General features: G+C 40.7%; 1 protein-coding gene across 3 annotated transcripts; it reads left to right on the top strand.

The window, feature by feature from the left end:
- The first annotated feature begins 3,130 nt into the window (after window positions 1-3,130).
- On the top strand, window positions 3,131-18,380 carry aff1 (AF4/FMR2 family, member 1). 3 transcript variants are annotated; one of them, XM_037483920.2, is made up of 19 exons: window positions 3,131-3,593; window positions 6,485-6,596; window positions 6,732-7,517; window positions 10,809-10,850; window positions 11,093-11,179; window positions 11,380-11,413; window positions 12,051-12,108; window positions 12,198-12,342; window positions 12,437-13,450; window positions 13,530-13,618; window positions 13,733-13,952; window positions 14,033-14,127; window positions 14,329-14,392; window positions 14,481-14,617; window positions 14,813-14,884; window positions 15,393-15,486; window positions 15,597-15,634; window positions 15,724-15,938; window positions 16,281-18,380. In XM_037483920.2, the coding sequence occupies exons 1-19, from the start codon at window positions 3,577-3,579 to the stop codon at window positions 16,403-16,405; spliced, it is 3,444 nt and encodes a 1,147-aa protein (XP_037339817.2). In that variant the 5' UTR covers window positions 3,131-3,576; the 3' UTR covers window positions 16,406-18,380. The 3 variants fall into 3 exon arrangements, with proteins under 3 accessions (XP_037339817.2, XP_037339818.2, XP_037339819.2); XM_037483921.2 differs by having other exon boundaries at window positions 14,036-14,127; XM_037483922.2 differs by having other exon boundaries at window positions 12,437-13,360.
- Window positions 18,381-18,433: the final 53 nt, after the last annotated feature.

Genomic DNA, 18,433 nt, shown 5'->3' on the forward strand with positions numbered 1-18,433 from the left:
GAGTTGAGTAATAGGCACAATATTTCCGTTTCCTTTTAGTGTAAGTGTAAGTTAAGTAAATGTACCTCATATATATGCCTAAGTACAGTAGTTACAGTAAATGTATTTAGTATACATTCCGTTACATGAATCCTAATCATCTCTGAACATCAGCGTTTCGCTTGTTTAATATAATACTTTGTTACCATTTTTAAAAACTGAGTAAATCTTGCTTTTATTTTTTTACCTGTATTATTCTTGCAATTGTTTGGAGTTAATCTTTAAATTCTTCTGTGAGATAGATTCCAATTGAAGGAAGACATTTTCCTTGACTTCATTCAACATTTGCAATCGTGATTTGTTTATATATCCGTGTTGACATGTTGATTAACCTACCAAGTAAAGTGCGTGCAGAATATTGTGATAATAATACTGTAAGTGTAGACATCAGTTATCTCCTGATTTTTTTCATTCGTGTAATGTTTTGTAAAGATTTTTTAGAACCAGAATAAAGGATCTGGTTTTTGTTGTGAAGGTTTATGATGACTTTTTATCACAGACGCAGATGCGAGTCACTTAAAGTTTATAAATTAAGCTTTGTTAAGCACTAAGAGCCATTTAATGAAATTCAGATTTACTTTTATTGGCAAAGTGTCAGCACAGAAATACAAATAACAGCTTTAGTAGGTAAAGGGAAAAAGGAGCTGATTAAGACTGTCTACTCACACACACCGCTAAGAAAAAAATAGATTTATTATTAAAAAGATATAACAACAACTTATGAGCAACAATACAATAAGAAATACAACCAAGTCATGGGATTAGTAAGTTGAAAAATACAATTCATGGATATACAAACTGGATGATTGAGTACACTATGTACCAGAAAAGATGTCTATATACTGCACATTGTGTAGGATGTATATTGACAGTCTCAGATGTTATGATATGTAAATACTCAAAACCAATAGTGCATTATAAAATACAATATACAACGGCAGCACTGGATGTTTCATTGTTAGAGGATTATTGATGGCGTGTGACTGATGTGTTTATCAGAGTAAAAAGCAGCACGACATCAGTGCAATGCTAGTTTCAAAGACGATGTAAAAGCTCTCAGCTTAATGAATGACGTCAGTGTGAGATGTGAAAGGCTGAGATGTGTTGATGGCATTATTAAAAACAATTTACCGCTTCCTCAGTCACTTCTTTATTGTGTTCGTGGTGATGATTATTGAGAAATATTCAATGATAACTTTTACTAACCCAATTCCTTTTACAAACAAAAGCAAATACTATTCAACGAATGAGTTTGTGCTAGTTATGATGGGAGAGATACATCTATATTGGCAATATTACTAACATATACAATTCATTATGGGCAATGTTCTTATCCGTATACACACGTGTGCTATTTTACTATTTGTTGCTTCAGTTGATAAAAAGTTATTGAAGAAACTAATTTCACCTACTTTAGAATGTGCATTGGTTGTCTTTTCTACTGACAAGAAACAATGTAGTGCCACCTACTGTTTATCATTTAAGGTTGCAAAGGCATCAGAATGCACAACATCCGGCCTCTGGGTGGCAGCCTTGTCACATGGTTGTTGAATACTTTGGTGCGTGTCAAGGGAACAAGTGGAAACAGTTGAAAACCCACTAAGATATATTTTTGTTTTTCATTCACTAAGACAAAACAGAAAAAGCTGTATTTCATTGACCAGTAACTGCTCATAATCAGTGGAATAATCAATATATAGAAATATATTGCACTAAATAATGTATATCCAATATCTACACACATATGTTGGAAAATGTTAAGAGAAAGTCACTGCCTTTTAATTCTGCTTCAACATTTAATAGCTATATTGTTTTATATTATGCATGTCATGATCTTTAGACCCCAATCTCTACCTATAATCTCTAAAGTCTATTAGCTCATTCAGCAGTCCCGAGCCTCCGGTTAGGGTCTAAATGAAGTGAGATAATGTTGGCGTGTTCTGTGGGCAGACAGCCAGTAGCAGAGCATAACTACCCAGGGTGAGTGTCCAATAACAGGGCTTTCTGTACAGCCTGTACTTCAGGCCTGCATTAAATCACGCACGTGCTGGCGCCCGTGCTCCAAGAGCAGCCAGCACAGGCTACATGGCTGTTTGTGAAGCACTTCGTCAACCATGTCGATCCTGAGGTCCTACGTGTTTGGTCGAAATGCATGAGTTGTGTGTGGGGTTTTGTTTTCTTTGGCTGCAGGCTAAATTCTGAAGCCTCTGGGAGACAATAAAACCACTGGCAGTCTTGAGCTCTGTGTCATCAAATCGGAACTCGTGCACCAAAACTAGCACCAAGGTGACATAGTGAGTCAGGCTAGGATTCATTTCAAGTTTTACTGTGCAGGAGAGTGAACACATGCAAGATCTTCAGTTCTTTCTTTTTAAAACGGGAAACAGTGTGTTTTATTTCTGAAATAAATCATGATTATTGCGTTTATTTGGTCTAATTTATGATTCCATTTGGTACAAGTAAAGGTATTTTGTGCTGTTCCCATTAACACATTTGTCACACACATATTAATATATATAATATATCATTCCTGTTTAAATTTGATTCATAATTTGATGGCATATAAACTAAGAGCAGATGATTACATAATAGTACATATTAGTTATTTTAGTGTACCTTGTCAAATGCTGCATCTTAATTTTACCCTCCACCATTAAAGGCCAAGTGAAAACTGAGCTTTTCAAAGCAGGGCATGCAGGACAGCAGGTTGGCCTATACACAATCATGAGATGCATCAATCCAAATACTGTAAACAATATGAGTTTGAGTTTACGCATTAATTAAAAAGAAAATGCTAAGTTACATACTTTGCATTTCATCTCTGCTAATCTAATGCATGACACCAATTGTTTTGAATCATGAATTATCAGCTTTTATTGTATTTCCTTTACAGCTTCACCTGCGTCTCCTTCTTTGATTCAATTCAGCGAGCAATTCCGTTTTCTTTTGCTGTCAACTTGTAACCTGAAGTAAAGATAATCTGCAAACACGGGCCTTTAAAACCTCGAATGAGGACACACAGCACCCTGTTGTGCAAACAAATCTAATGACGGGTGACTGTACCATGTCCGTCACGAAGGGGTCACGGAGTTTGGGCAGAGTTTGGGCAAACTGCCGTCGTGAGAAACAGCCAGCAGTGCACAATGCCGGCTCTAAAAGGACTCCGTTGTTTTATTCACCTTGTCATTAGTCGCATAACAGCAACGCAACTGCCTTAGAGAGATGGGTTTTTTTTTAACAAGCTTGTAGTGCGGTGAGTGTTTAAAGCGGAGCTTGGGTCCCCGGGTGGCTGAATAGAGTAGAACAATCCAGTAGGCAGACACAGAGAGAGAGAGAGAGAGAGAGAGAGCGAGAGACTCCGGACAACCCAAACACGGACGGTTAGCAGACAACTATCCAACAACGACGGCCTGACAGCCATTTAATAAACTATTTAGTCCGCGGTTTTTATTTAAAAAATGTGACCAAGTGAGAAGGACGGCTTGCCCGGGACTGTCGGACACACATGACAACTTCGGTGGTCGTGAGAGGCGCGCCATGGCATCTCAGTCGAGGTAAGGCAAAGAGGAGCGCCGCTAGCTAGCTGCTAGCAGCCGGGCGCTAGCTTCGCAGCCCGACGGGGTAACCGCCGTTAATTAGCTCGAGACGGGTTAGCCAGCTCAACGGTCGGGGCGCTCGCGACAAGTTAACGGGTTGACTTGAAACTCCGGTAAAAGTCATCATAAAAGAGGGGAGAGAGAGAGGGAGGTGAGATGGAGAAGGGGGGGGGGAGGCAAACCCGACCGCTGTTCTGGTTCGTTAATGTCGAACCGACAAGCGTGATTTTAGCTTCTCTAAGCAGTTCGGGGAGGAGGTGGAATCAGCTGGAAAGAGGAGGCTGGCGGTGTGATTTTTACCAGCTGGTTGAAGGGGCTGCAGTTTTATACGAGTCGTTTTATGTGGATTAACGTCAGATGTTTGGTTAGCACACATTACTGAGACGTTGTATGTGTGTGTGTGTTTTGCAAAATCCTCACCCGTTATGTTTTCGACGCAACTCATATTTCGCGTCTAACAAGTTGGACAACAATGGGGAAAACTGGGCTGAGTCTTCTTCGGAATCAGGAAACATTTATTGTATTAGTATGGAAGACGTACAAGGAATTTGACTTTGCGGTTGGTGCATGACAGCAGACAGTCCGACAATGGACAACAAAGTGCAGGAATAAGATAAACATATAATAAAATATAAGGCTATGGGCTAGTAATCTAAAGCCATGGGTTAGTTAAGTTAAAAATAAAAATAAAGCAGGCAAACACTGTAATTTAAAACACATTGTGCACATTATGCACAAAGTTTGGATTCCTTGTTCAGATGTATGTCTTCAGTTTTGGAAAGTAGGACATCATCAGCAGATGTGTCCTAACCATCAAAAACGCTGATGACCAAAGTGGACATTCCTCAGAGACATTCGTTATTCTATATACTATAGACTCTTTTAATTTTTGTAAAAAAAACTAAATGTTTTACTAATAAACACGTTTGTATAAAACCGTAAAATAGTGCAAAAGTCCATCCCATGTTTTAAAAAGTCGGCCATCAATTATCTTCTTTTATCCAAATGTCATTCAAAAAAAATAAATAGCGAGAGAAATTATGTTCTCAGATTTTAGAAGCTTCAAGCTGAAAAAGCTGGATACAAATGTTATTGTCATTTTAAGTCACCATAAACTCCCATATTAAAATGAATATATATGCTTCCTTTTACCTCTGGTGCTATTTATCCCTCTAGATTTTGGTGTGATTTGACGATTTTTTTTAACATAGCGCCCGCAGATGTGTCTGCCTCTCTCAAATTTAAGGGGACTGTATGTCACGCTCCTTTTATGAGTCTCAAAGCTCCCAAAATAGTACAAAAAAATCCCCCAAATGTGTCTTGCAAGAAATCATGAGTCATGTTGTGAGTCTTTCATGAAAGCATGCTTCCAGGGGTTTGATTCCTACGATTCAGTGGCGTCAAATGTTAAACGAGATGGATTGATTGACTGGAGTCATGTTGTGAGGTGGAGGTTTTGTATTTTCTAAGGATGTGCACGCTCTGATATGAGACCAACACAACTGTGTGTACTACTACGGTGGGTTGTCTGCCAGGTTTGAAAGAAACCTTCTGCTTTGCTCTTTATTGGGTTGTGCGATATCCGTATCAGCATTTCCTTCTATTGTGTGGAGTAATCTGTGATTTCTATTCATTTCTATTTCTATACTATTGATTTTCTATAAGTCTATATTCATTTGGTAAATTCCAGCCACGTCGGTGGAAGGCTCTAAACAGAATTTACAGAGTACAGAAAATTATATTTTGTTCTAAAAACAGGATTAATTCCCACCAAACTAAAATAGTTGCTATCGATCCAAAAGGGGTTAATGTTTAGCTTGCCAGTTAAATATTTGTGTATGTCCAGTAATTCTAATTTGATAATATCTAGACAGTTTATGTTCCATCCACATCCATAATTCAATTCCTGGTATTGCTAACAGGAGTTTATAATTATTTCCGTTAGTTGTGCACTTACATGTTTCATATTTGTTTGTGAGAACAGTGTGTAATTCAAAACTTGAGCTGCAGTGTGTTGCTTTAACCCTGGTTAGTACTGCGGCTGGCCAGTAACACCGTGTGCTGTACCGGTAGTTTGGCCTGTCTCTCTGCTCCATTAATTGGGTTGGAGCTCATCTGTTTGGCTCGGTCTCAAATCTGTGCTGCTCCACCTGTTGCCATGGAAGCGTCCCATTGGGCTTGCTGTCAGTGAGGACAATCAACACTGTATTTTGGGAAGAAATGTGGATAATCAGTTCAGTTCACTTTAGTGTTTTTTAAAACTTCAAGTAGGGCCTGCTCCCAATGGGGCCTGCTACTGTTAAATTTCCACAAGACAATTTTACTATAGTAAAGGAGCTATTTTTGTCATTGGCATCATATCCGGACTGTTAATATCCATGTCTGCATGGGCTTCATGTAATCTTTAGAGACTAGAGAGAACAGATGTGAATGTTGTGGTGAATTCTCATGGCGTCTGTGAGTCTAATTACACTTGTCTGTTGAAAAGATGGGCACCGTCTTCTCCCATTAGACCTAGCTGCTCAGCCCCTTGGGTAGAGAAGTCTGTGATAAGATGCCATTAATTGGCAGTCTCTAAATTTTCTGGTGTTTCTTTAGGTCAAACAGATCCTATCATTCAGGAGCAATCACATTAATTTTGTCGCGGTGTATTAGTATATACATCGAACATACAAATCGAACTGAGCTGTATACCATCAACTGGTACCATCACCAATTTGACTTTTAATATTTAAAGGCACCTGCTACATCTTTTAAGATGGAAACTAGTTACAGTGTGAATGATGCACTTCTAATTGCAAAGCTGACCCAAGATATGTCTCTTTCTTAATGTTCTACGGAATATACAGTGAAGAAAGGAACCGTCTTCGCCTCCGTGCTTGGGAACAGAGGAACCAAGAGACCAGCCAAGCCGCAGAACTCGCCTCTGAGAATGTGCCACTCTTTGGGGTACCATACAAGGTAGGGAGCCACATCATGAGTTAAATGCTCTATTGACGCCACAGGAATGAAATCAATTGTGTCACTGGCATTGCTAAATTAGTCATTTACCAAAAGTGTTTTCTACAATGAATTGCTTGTTTCTTCTTTTTGCAGACAAATAAAGGGGATGAGCTCTCCAATCGAATCCAGAGGATGCTTGGGAGTTACGAAGATGTGAATAATCCATATCCCTTCTCTATTGAGCCTTTACCCATTCCTACTAGTGTATCCTTCTCACAGTCCGATCGGGGTCCGCCAAACCCTGATAAACCAAACAAGCCTCCATTCCACAATCAAGTCCATGACCTGTCTGCCCAGATTCTGAAATCGCTATCTAGTAACAGATGCCCCTCTCAACCCTTGAGGACGTCCGCTGCCTCTCCTTCTCCGAACCACTGCGGACATTCATCCACTTTCTCAAAGGATTGTTTGAGCAACAGTCAGCTCAGCCCATCAGTACATCAACAAAAGAGGAGTGAGGTGCACTCTGATCTCAGCGAGTATGTCAGCCTTTCCGATCCAATCTCTCCTCAGTCTCCCGATGCGAAGCCTCTACCCTTCCCGCATTCCAGTGACCACGATAACAATGGCGAGGACATTAAGGAAATGGATGCTTCCACTTTTAACCTAAAACAGTCCCCCGGCGATGTGTCTGTGCTCCAGGCGAATGTGGGCAATGCCCTACCTTCACAGACCTTCCCTTCGCTCCTGTTGTCAAAGCAGCCCAGCGTAGTCATGACCAGGAAGCCAACGGCGTACGTGCGGCCCATGGATGGTCAGGACCAGGTGGTCAGCGAGTCCCCCGAGCTGAAGTCTTCACCGGAGCCATATGTACCGCTGTCTGAGTTAATTAACAAATCTGATCTGTGCAGAACTAAGATACTGTCGCCATTTTTGGAGGTGAGTATATTTCATAAGTACATGTACTCTTTGCTGTCTGTATGTATCAAACACACCTGACATAATATGTTTATTAGTGAGCTTTAACGGTGGGTTTCATCTTGGACTTGTCGGAGCCCATTTCTGGTCTTTATGCTAAGAAAATCTGCTGTAATTTGGTATACAGCATTCCAATTGTTGTTGACTTAATGTAACTCATGTCAACATTTTGGGAAACACACTTTTACAATACAAGTGGTTTCCTGCTAGTACATTAATAGCAATAGTTGTACTAACAGACTGTAAATCCTGATGCCTTCTCCGGGCCATCAGTCTGTTAGGCTGAAAACCAGAAACACACAGCAGTCAGGGAACCGGGAAGATCCGGTTTTTACTGGTTCTGAAGGCTGTAATTTGTTGAACGCTAGAGCACTGTTAAAAATGTATATCTAGAGTAGAGTAATGCAACGTAAAATAATGAATTCATCCTGCCCTTAAGATGTAGAGGTCTTGCGCTATAAACAACTGAATCTGATCTGTTTGATGCTATCAGGGACTTTGGGGGAGGAGATCGGACTGCCAAAATCTTACTTATTAATACCTGCACACTATACTTGAGGGTTGTGTGCCTGCCTCTAGAAATATATTCTCAGAAACCTCTCTTCTGATATTCTGATAGTCTTCCATGACTTTTCAGGTGTTTTTTAAAAGGTCTTGGACTTGCTTTGTTTAAGTGCCCTCCTGTTATAATGCCAAGGGAAACTGCTGTGCAAAATTCTATGGAGGTACTTATTGCCGTTTACAAGTAGAAGACGTGAAGAAGAATTGCAGTTACAATGTGTTCCTAACACTGGTCCATTCAAGGGGGTCATGGGTCAGAGAGCAGACACACTTGTGCGTCTGTTTCAGAAAGGGAGGTAACTAAACCTCATAGTCAGTCGCTATGGTAACTAAGCCTGTGAACCTACCTGGTCGGGAGCAAGTTTTCTTCAGGAAACCTTGAGTTTGTTTCACAGGCTCCTCCCTCTGACAGCAGCCAGCCAATGACACAGCGCTCTTTCATGTCCTCATTCATTCATACTCTGAATCAGGCATATTTTAGCGCAATTTCCACAAACAAAATAAGATCCTGTTAAAGAATAAAGCGTTTTCTTGAACATGGCATGTCTCTTTCTGGACAATCCTGTTGATGAAGAAGCGGTTTTACTTCTCAAGATGTTAAACGTTGGTTGAGAATATTGAGGCCCCGATTAGATATATTGTCATTTCCAGATAACTTTACTTGTTGGAACGGTATCGTTTTTTTTTCTCAGTCCATCAAAACCTCATCCGTCCTCTTATAACTAACGTCACCCATCGTGGACATGCTCTCACATCCGAGCACATTCTTTGTGTAGTATTACGTATTTTTTGCAAACTGCAGTTTCTTTTACAACATCGGCGATGCAGAGAATATTAGTAAAGCTGCTGTATGCAGAGCCGTGAGGAAAGTGTGAAACGTTTTTGTTCCCTGGACACAAACCAGTGAGAGCCATTAAAAAGGACTTCCACAGGATGCACCTGAATAAAATACATTGTAGGTTAAATACCATCGTACCAGTTTTTACCAGCGATATTATTCTTGTGATTAAATATCAGCGCAATGTGTATTTCAAGCCTGTGTGTAGTGCATTGTAATGTGCAACCAGTGTGTAAACAGTGTAATTTCCACACTGGGAATTAGTAAAACGTATGGATAATGATTAGTGTGTACATTAAATATTAACTGACACTGGCACTTCATGTTGCCTTCAGTGCACACGCTCAACTCTCGAGTCAACCTACTTCGAGTTGATTGAACCAACCCTAAACAGCTGTTCTGAAACCAAAAACGTCAACTCGGACATTTCACAATGCCGATAAACTAATACGATATTAGATAAAACACAATTTCATCTCAGAAAACGCACTACTTTTGGTCACCTCAATTCAGAAGTGGGACGTTTTTTTTTTTTTTTTTTAATGATTTTTTTAAACGTTGTAGACAATGACATGCACTTTAGTATTTCCTGTTAATTACAACACTGCTCAGCAGCGTACCGTTTTGAGCGGATCTTTTCGGCTGCGTAACGTGTTATCCGTGGCAAGCATTGGTGGTTTGTTTGTTTTTGTTTTAGTTGGTGCGTGCATGCGTGCCTGAGTGTGTGTGTGTGTGTGTGTGTGTGTGTGTGTGTACATGTGACCTCAGCTGCGTCTGATAACTTCACCCCTGGGCTCAGCAGCAGAACAATAAATGAGCTTTGTCACCAACTTACATAACTGCTCTGGGGGCCCTTTCACTCTAGCCTTATCTGAAACACTGTCCATTCAGAAGGAATGAGTGAAAGACTGAAATGCAGCCTGTTGACCTAGTCAGTCACACAGTGTTTTTTTTTAATGTTGAATTTGGCCCTCATTGCTGCCAATGACAGGGTATTGCATCAGTATCTAGGGATTAAGACTTCAGTTGGTGGTCATGTGGTATAGGATGGCATTATATATCCATTCAGAGCGTGCAGGACCTTTTTTCTTTCTTTTTTTTGGCGTTTCTGTAGTTCAAAGGGAGCTTTGTTATTTTTGGTGTTGTGTGGTATCTTTAAAATGCAGCAAAGAAACAACAAAGCCACAAATTATACAATGTTTTAGTCATTATTTTATGGAAAGTTATATGTCAAAAGAACAATTACATTTTTGAATGTAATGCTTTTTTTACTTTTATTTTTAATGACTCTTCAAAGAAATTCTGCTGCAAAGTATGGTCACTTTTCATTGGACAAAAAAAACGCCTCCATACAAGCCTTCATCAGAACTAATTAACTAAGCATCACATGCTCTGCATTCCATGTGAGGCGGTCTGTGCTGCTCTCTGCTGGACAAACCTCATATGCAGATTCACATGTTCACTTTTTTGTGCTTTGATTTGAATGTGTCATTGAAAACGCATGTACCAATGATTCAGTTATTAAAGAAAAAGCCAAATGTTTGCCCTTCCTAATATATATTATTTGTAATTAAAAGCTTTTTATTTTTTATTTCCACTACTACGGTCCTCACACGTTAGTTTATCTACAAATGATGAACTGTACGTGTCTAGATGAAGGAGAGCTATGTGACAATGCCCCTAGTAGGGATAGATATGCCTCTCTACGGTTGAGATATATTTGTGGTCACCACACGCAGCGCAACAACGAATGAACAATATGAGATTAAAAATTGGGAATGGGATTAAAAAATAATTGAGATTAAATAACAAATTCTTTTGGAAACCTATAATTACTCCTTGTCTTTCTACAGGATAAGTCAGATGAAGTTCTCTGTGTCAAGGACATCTTAAGGGTGAGTGCAGATGTTCACATTCTCATTTTCAGTATATACAAACCTACACAATGTCAGACTGTTAGTTTCTCTCTTGGCAAGTTGAAGCCATTGCGTACTTTCACTAAATCCAACGTAGAAAGCACTACACCTGATTGTTTAAAAATATATATATATATATATTATATATTGGAGAGTGAAATTTGTAACTGTGGTGATTATGTAGGTTTCTAGCACATCACTCTCTTTAATCCCCTCCACAGGAAATGACCCAAACGTGGCCCCCTCTCCTGATAACCCTACATACACCCAGCACAAATGAACCCTCCAAATCCCTGCTCCAAGTCAAGGTAAGATCTAACCTGCGTTACCATCTCCCATGAAGCCCACTGAGGAATCCTTGTGATGCACAAGTACAGCCTTCGTTTGACCGAAGGCCGTATCCTAATCGATTGCTACATCATTTATCAGTTGAGTGCAGGTGTACGAACCTAAATCAAATAAATGTGTGACCCAGATAAAAGGTTTGTTGTGTTTTGCGTCTTCACAGGAGAAAAAGCAAGTCTCTTCATGTCCAGGACAAAGTGAGTAATGAAGGAATATAGTAGAGTACAATCCAGGCCTTTATTTACTGTGCCTTGTTATCTCATCTACCCTTTTACATTTAAGTGCTTCTATCTTTAGAAAATCTGACAGCATTATTGTTGTTGGTCATCTGGCCGTTGCAGCATCTGCTAGAAAATAATTTTACAAAAGGACGCAGGATTTCATCAACATATACTAAGGTGTCATACTGTGCAGAAACCCCTGTTGGTAAAAGCTAGCAAACCATTTGAGAAACATTTGAGTAGGATAATGATCTGACTGCAAAGTGACCAAACTGTAGAAATGAAGCATCAGTCTGATCTTCTTGACATGACTGATGGTAGTTTGAATTCAGGACTTTAATTGAAGAGTAATAACATTCAAATAATCTTTTTGGAGGTGTAGCTGGAAATCAAACTTGATGGTTTCTTCTTTTTTACAAACATTTGATTTTATATTTTAAAAAACTAAAGAGATGTCCTTGGGATATCTTTAGGGTCGCTTTAGACTGATGAAGTTCTAGTTAGTCCGAACAGTAGTTGAAACGGAGCACAACCCACATTTGTGCAGGTACTATTTTATTAAAACTATATAAACATACTTTCTTTTTAATTTTTTTTGTTAACTTTCTTTCAGAAACCTGTGATTCATCTCCTGCAGATCCAGCTCAGCTCGTCCAGCAGGGCTCCCCAGCGTAAGTGACTTTTGCTTACTGTTATCATAAATCACATATAACTAAACTTCTATGTGATGAGATTGTGGTGTTCTGTGTGTGCATTATAGTTCATTTGAGGCTGCACATTCAAGAGGTGTCGAGTCCGCAAGCTCCAGCGATTCAGAGAGCAGCTCGAGGTCTGAGTCGGAGAGCGAAGGCACCATCGAGGAGCCCCCTCATCTCCCTGTGAGCATCTCCAACGTCAAAACCGAGGTACGTAATCCTCTCTAGTGGAGGACACATCAACATGCATTCGGTCAACTGTTCTTTCTCAAATCACAATGTGTGTGGGTTTGTTTTTTTTTAGCCTGATGTTCCAGCGGTGGCCCAGGTTGATTGGCAGTTGGGGAACTGGATTCGGTCCAGCCAGCAGAACTCCAGCGCCAAGAGTCAAAGCGGCGCGCATGCCTCTCGGAGCCCTGCTCCCAGCCGGCCGCCGCCCTCCCAAAGTTCACAGCTTTCAGTCAGTGCAGAGGTCGTCGACCCAAACAGGGAGTCCAAACCTCAGCTTTCACCCCACCAGAGAGAGTTTGCTGATCGGCTCGTAAGGCTCCAGCAGCACAGCAAAATCTCTCAGGACAACTATAACCATCAAAGTAACCAACGTTTGAATAGCTGTAGCAGCTCTAGGAAACTTTCATTCAACAAGGACTCCTCAATACCGGAGGCGGCAGCTTGCCCAGATCGCAGCGAGGCTCCAAACGTTGTGAAGTGTGAGGAAGTTGTCGCCACACAAGACAAAGACACCCGTTTCCCAGATAGACCCACGGTCAAAACGAAAACGGGACGTAGCAAGAGAAGCAAGGATAACTGTGATCCTAAAAGAGACCGGAACCGGACTTCCAAACACGCGTTGCTCGACAAGCGGAAGGCTGTAGAAGAGTCTGAAGGTGCCGTGGGTCTGTGTGGTCATTGTCCATCATGTGGTGTGCAATATCCGATCCCCTGCTCCTGCCCCACCCAAAGTCGCGCTCGACCTGACCAGCTGTTGCCGACCCGACTTAAAATCAGCAGTAACAAAGAGCCTGAGACCATCTGCAAAAGGGGGACCAAGACTCCTCTCAAAACAACCATCAAGAGCTCGGATAAGACCGGTCAGACAGCTAAAAGTTCTCGGGATTCCCACAGGCCTTCCAGATCCCTGTTGGTGAAGATTGACCTAAGACTGCTCTCAAGGGTCCCCCCGACCCCGGGCAACCACCTGGAGACACCCAGCATTGCAAAGAGATCGGTACGGGTCATAGAGCAAGATGGAGGGGGCAGGGATGCTTCTGTTACGCACAAACTCTCCAAAACCAGCACAAAGAGCAGATCTCAAAATGTGAGCAGCAGAGACCTGCTCTAGTTTCCATGCATGTACATTATATTTTCATTAAAAGGTGTCATTTCTTGTCTTTTAGGTCGAAGTAGACCATGCATCTCTTCCACGGAAGAAACAGAGGCTGGAAAACAAGAAAACCTCATCAACGCATGCTCCTCTCAAACCGGAGTAGGTCCCTCAAATCAGAGGCATCCCGTGCTTGTTTTTTTTTTTTTACCAGGAATAACATCAACATTTTTGTGTGTCAGATCTCAAATATTTTCTTAATGTTGTCAATTGCAGGCGTTCCTGCAATCCAAAAGATGACACAGACCGAAAGAAAGCCCCTGTTCCTCTGCAGCAGCCCCTGACGCACAAAGACGCTGCCAAAGGCCCAAAGATGCACAAACGCAGTTCTGGTGAAACTCAGCAGACCAGTAAAAAGGCTGTGAAGAGCAAAGACCCAGACACCAAGCACAAGAAGAGCAGGGGAAAGCACGCAGAGCCCCCACATTGTGTAAAGGTAACATGATACAAGCCCCTCTTGCATGTTTGTGCATTCCTTCTTTTCCTAAAAAAGATAAATCTGTATTGCAATTCTAGCAGAAGTCCCCAAAGAGCAACCCCGGCATCCCGTCCTCCTCACAGCCCACCGGGAAAGCTTTGAGCAACCGGCCCCTGTTCAGATCGGAGGAGAGGTAAAATCATCCTAGCGCTTTAATTGTTCCAAAATACAGTTTTTGTTTGTTTTTGCTGTGTCCCCAAAAAGGCTGTCATTGCCTTCCACGGGTAAAAGCTCACACCGGACAAAGTTGGGACATCTTACCCGCATTGTTGTCGTTATAGATTGTTCGTTGTACAATGTTGTTGGTCTAATACATCGGGTTTTTTACCTCTAGGCAGTATCCAGTGAAGCATTACATAAAGGAAGCAAAAAAACTGAAGCACAAAGCAGATGCAGAGGTAGGTCTTCCTTTTTTTTTTAGTTAATTAATAAAAAATGAGTGCTGTAAAACGAGTAACTCCATTTTTGTTTGCTCTCTTTCTGTAGTCAGATAAGCTCAGTAAAGCTATCAATTACTTGGATGCGGCCATGTACTTCGTTGAAAGTGGCATTGCCATGGAAAAAGATCCACACATTTCAGTATCTTCCTACACTATGTTTGCAGAGACAGTGGAACTGCTCAAGTATGAACCCACTTTCATCATTATTATCTGCTATAGTAGTTTTTGTAATTATTATACAACCTTTATCATGGTCACAGACATTGGATTTTGTTTTCGTATCCAAGTTAAATTTTAAGCTGTAGAATGAACATTTTGGCTCCTTAACTGAATTTGATTCATATATTAGTTTTACAGCCACATTTTCCACTCTCACAGGTTTGTACTGAAACTTAAAAATTCAGTGGACGCCTCTGCTTCTCCCTCAGAAAAGGACTTTTTATCTTTGTGGTAAGAGGTAGACTATATCAATTTGTTCTGCAGGAACTCTGCTAGTTAATAGATATGTTGAAAAAGATCATCAGTGGGCTCTGTTGAGAGATTCATACTTTGGTACTTTTTGTAATACGTTACTAACTTACTAAACGTCTTGAAAAAGAAAAGATGTTGAATCTATGTATAGTCTGGTATTTACCAAAATCATTGTAGAAATATCATTAATATGTTGACATATTTAATAAAAGGCTCTAGTATATTATGTTGAAAACATTAGTGAATAAGTTCATATAAAAATGCAAATTAAGGGTTATACTATTTTAAAAAACATCATAATATGCGATTAAAATATTGCGGTATGTCATAAATGTAATTAAATTGTCTTAACTTTGTATTGAAAGTCATAAAATAGTAAAATAGCTAAAGTAAAACAAATCATGGTATACCATTTAAAAGGTATTGTATAACATTTCATTTAAAAAAATGAATTATTAATAATGAATAACGTTTAATTGTCTCCCAGCCTGAAGTGCCAGTCTCTTCTGCAAATGGCCATGTTTCGTCACAAACAAAAAACTGCACTCAAGTATTCAAAGACCCTCACTGATCACTTCAGCGTAAGTATCAAAGTACATGGCTGTCATGGTTTTTAAATAATTTGTAGAATCCCTAATCAACGCATTTGATTCAGTAGTTTTGTTTTGCAAATAAAATGTGGACCTTTCAGAACTCGACACCTCCCGATCCATCTGCAGTACCTTTCAAGTGAGTCATTTAGTGTGCGGTTACATTCATTCATTCACTCGGTGTTTGGGCGATGGACACGTTATAAAAGAGTATTGATCTTTTTCTAGAGTGACCGTGACCCCGTCCTACATCCCCAACATGCCGTCTCCGGCCAACACGTCCAGCAGCTCCAGCGGCTCGGGCCTGGACCCCGTCAGCAGCACCGTCCTCATCCCCCACGCCATCGGACAGGTGGCCTTCAACTACGTCAACATCACCGTGTTATTCGTGAGCGCTCATGACATCTGGGAGCAGGCGGAGGAGCTGGCACTAAAGGGCAGCGGTAAGTCAAATATTCCTGGGCAGTTAAAAGACAAAACTAAGCAACAATGTGACTCAAACCTGCAGAAAAAAAAGATTCTGAAAGTCAACTGTAACCAGGGAAAGGATTTGAGAGGCGTGATTTCTTGCTCTTACAAACCCGGCAACACCTTTTCCTAAAAGTTTTAATTTGAGCAATAGTGTATCCACCATCAATGTGTGTAACATGCCATGTGAAACGCCATCGATTCGTTCTGAATCAAGTCCAGAAAGTCCGAACCCACCGAGGCTTGTGTGGGCGTTTTAAGTAGCGCTCGGGGTTGTTTGCATGTGTCGTCCTTTTACATATCCCTGTATGTTCCAGGTATGCTGAGCGAGCTGGACGCCGTCATGGGCCCGCTGAGCCTCGCGTCCAGCATGAGCTCCATGGTGAGTTACGCCAGGCAGGCCGTCCACTGGCTGAGGCTGGACAGCCAGAAGGGGAAGTGACCAGCGGGATACCGGACCTTTTTTTTTTTTTTATCTTCTCTCCTTTGGCTCATTGTGTCGACGTGGACCGTCCCTCAGGCCTGTACCCGCTCTCTCTACTTCACATGAACTCATCTCTCCGGGAAAAAGAAAAAAAAAGAAAACAAAGATGTCCCGTCATGTGCTGGACGCCACATGAACATTGCACTTGTTATTTATGTTTCCCCTCACGTCCACTTCGGTGTCTCTCACTTTATCTCTTGCACTTTTATGAACATAGTTTTCTTCTGCTGTAATCTTCATCTTTCATGTCCCGTTAGTTAGTGATTGTATTAGAATCAGTTGTGAATCACAACTCTATATTCAGGAGTGACCGTAACTACATATGGATGGACGCGCATGAAATATAACTGAGTGCCATTCGGCGGCGCTGAAATCCTCCCCTGGCCGATCATGTATTGCTAGTTCTGAAACATTTTATTTATTGTCACATGTTCATCACCATACTCCTTGTTCCAATGTATCATGAACTTAAAATAACTTCTCTTCAAAAGAGGACATTTTGGCGCGCTCTGAAAGATCAGTTTGATTTTGATTCAAGGATTTTGTATTCTTTAAATTCAGCATTTCATTTCTCCAACACTTCCGTGGGGAAGACTTTTCTTATAACTTTTGCACTCGTGACAAGTCCTGATGTTGACTTTGTAGAAGTCAGACATGGGGATATTAAGCCAGATAGCATTAGTTTTTAAATTTTCAGTCATTTACGCAGCTCTGGATGGATCTGAACACGTCTCTTGTGCAATAAGACATTTCAATTAAAAAGGGCCGTACTATTAATCAATCACTCTCCCATAACTAAAAACGGGTAGGTCGAATGTTACTCGTGAGTTTTATCTGGTGACAGGAGTCCAGCCTGCGAGGTTCAGACTTTGATGAAATCGCTGCGTATCGGATGTAACCGCAGAATCGGAAATCTGAAGGTGGTCCCGTTTCTCCGGGATCATCTTGGCTCTCGTCATGTAGTTCTGTTGATTTGACGTTTTGAAGCTCAGGATCAAGTCGTTTGACTTTTGTCAGACCAAAGCAGACTATTTTATTCTTCCGTCATCGTGTTCCAAGTTACACATGTGCCCTCCCATCTAATGAGTTATACAAGCACATACTTCAGTAAACATCCAAACTACTTGCAAGAACAAAAAAAAGGGGGCAGGTGTGGTATTTTTAATCCTGATGTTCCTTTGATCTTGTTGAGTTAGTGGGACCAGCACAACAGACACCAGGAAGCTGTTTCTCCACACTTTTGTTGAGTTGCGTTGACTAAATCTGTGTGAGTAGAATAGAAAAAGCCACACAATAGCTCTCTAAAGATTGCACTTTGCATGTTGGAGCATTATTGGAAAAATCACACCGAGTTGCAGGACTGTGAGTCTCTTCTTTAGTAACTTCCATTTGAAGCAGTAACGCGTGAGTTTTGTTGGTTCTCATTTTTTAGTGCAGTGTTGACGTTATTAGGTTCCTGAGGGGATTTGAAAATAATCAGTGATGATTTTCTAGAGAAAAGGGCTAAACAAGTATCGTAAAAGTGCTCATGACTTTATTTTCTCACATAAATGCTAAAGTGATATTTTTTTCAAGGAGCTAGAACACTTGTGCCATTTGGGATTACTTGGATGTACCCACCATCATCATCTTCAGGCTTGTGTGCACTGCACACAATGTTATTTTGACATTCGCCTTGTTCATAAATAGTGCAACTTCAGCTGTTTCTTGTCTTCTGCATCGTGTGGCTTTATTTCCATCATCCTCCTCGATTGTTGGTGCTTCATTTATGAATTACTCTGCAAGTTTACACTTCTTGACAAATAATTATTTACCGTACAAATGTTCAAAAACACTTATGAAGGATGCTCTCTTCCTGTTGTGAAATATGTAAAGAATTTGTGCAGCAGTGTACATAAATGAATAAACACTGAAAATACATGTTTAATCTTAATTTATTGGGTTTTTTTTTTTTAATTCTCAAAAGAAATACGAATTACACAACTT

This window comes from Pungitius pungitius, chromosome 18 (assembly GCF_949316345.1).
Source record: "Pungitius pungitius chromosome 18, fPunPun2.1, whole genome shotgun sequence".
Lineage (NCBI taxonomy): Eukaryota > Metazoa > Chordata > Actinopteri > Perciformes > Gasterosteidae > Pungitius > Pungitius pungitius.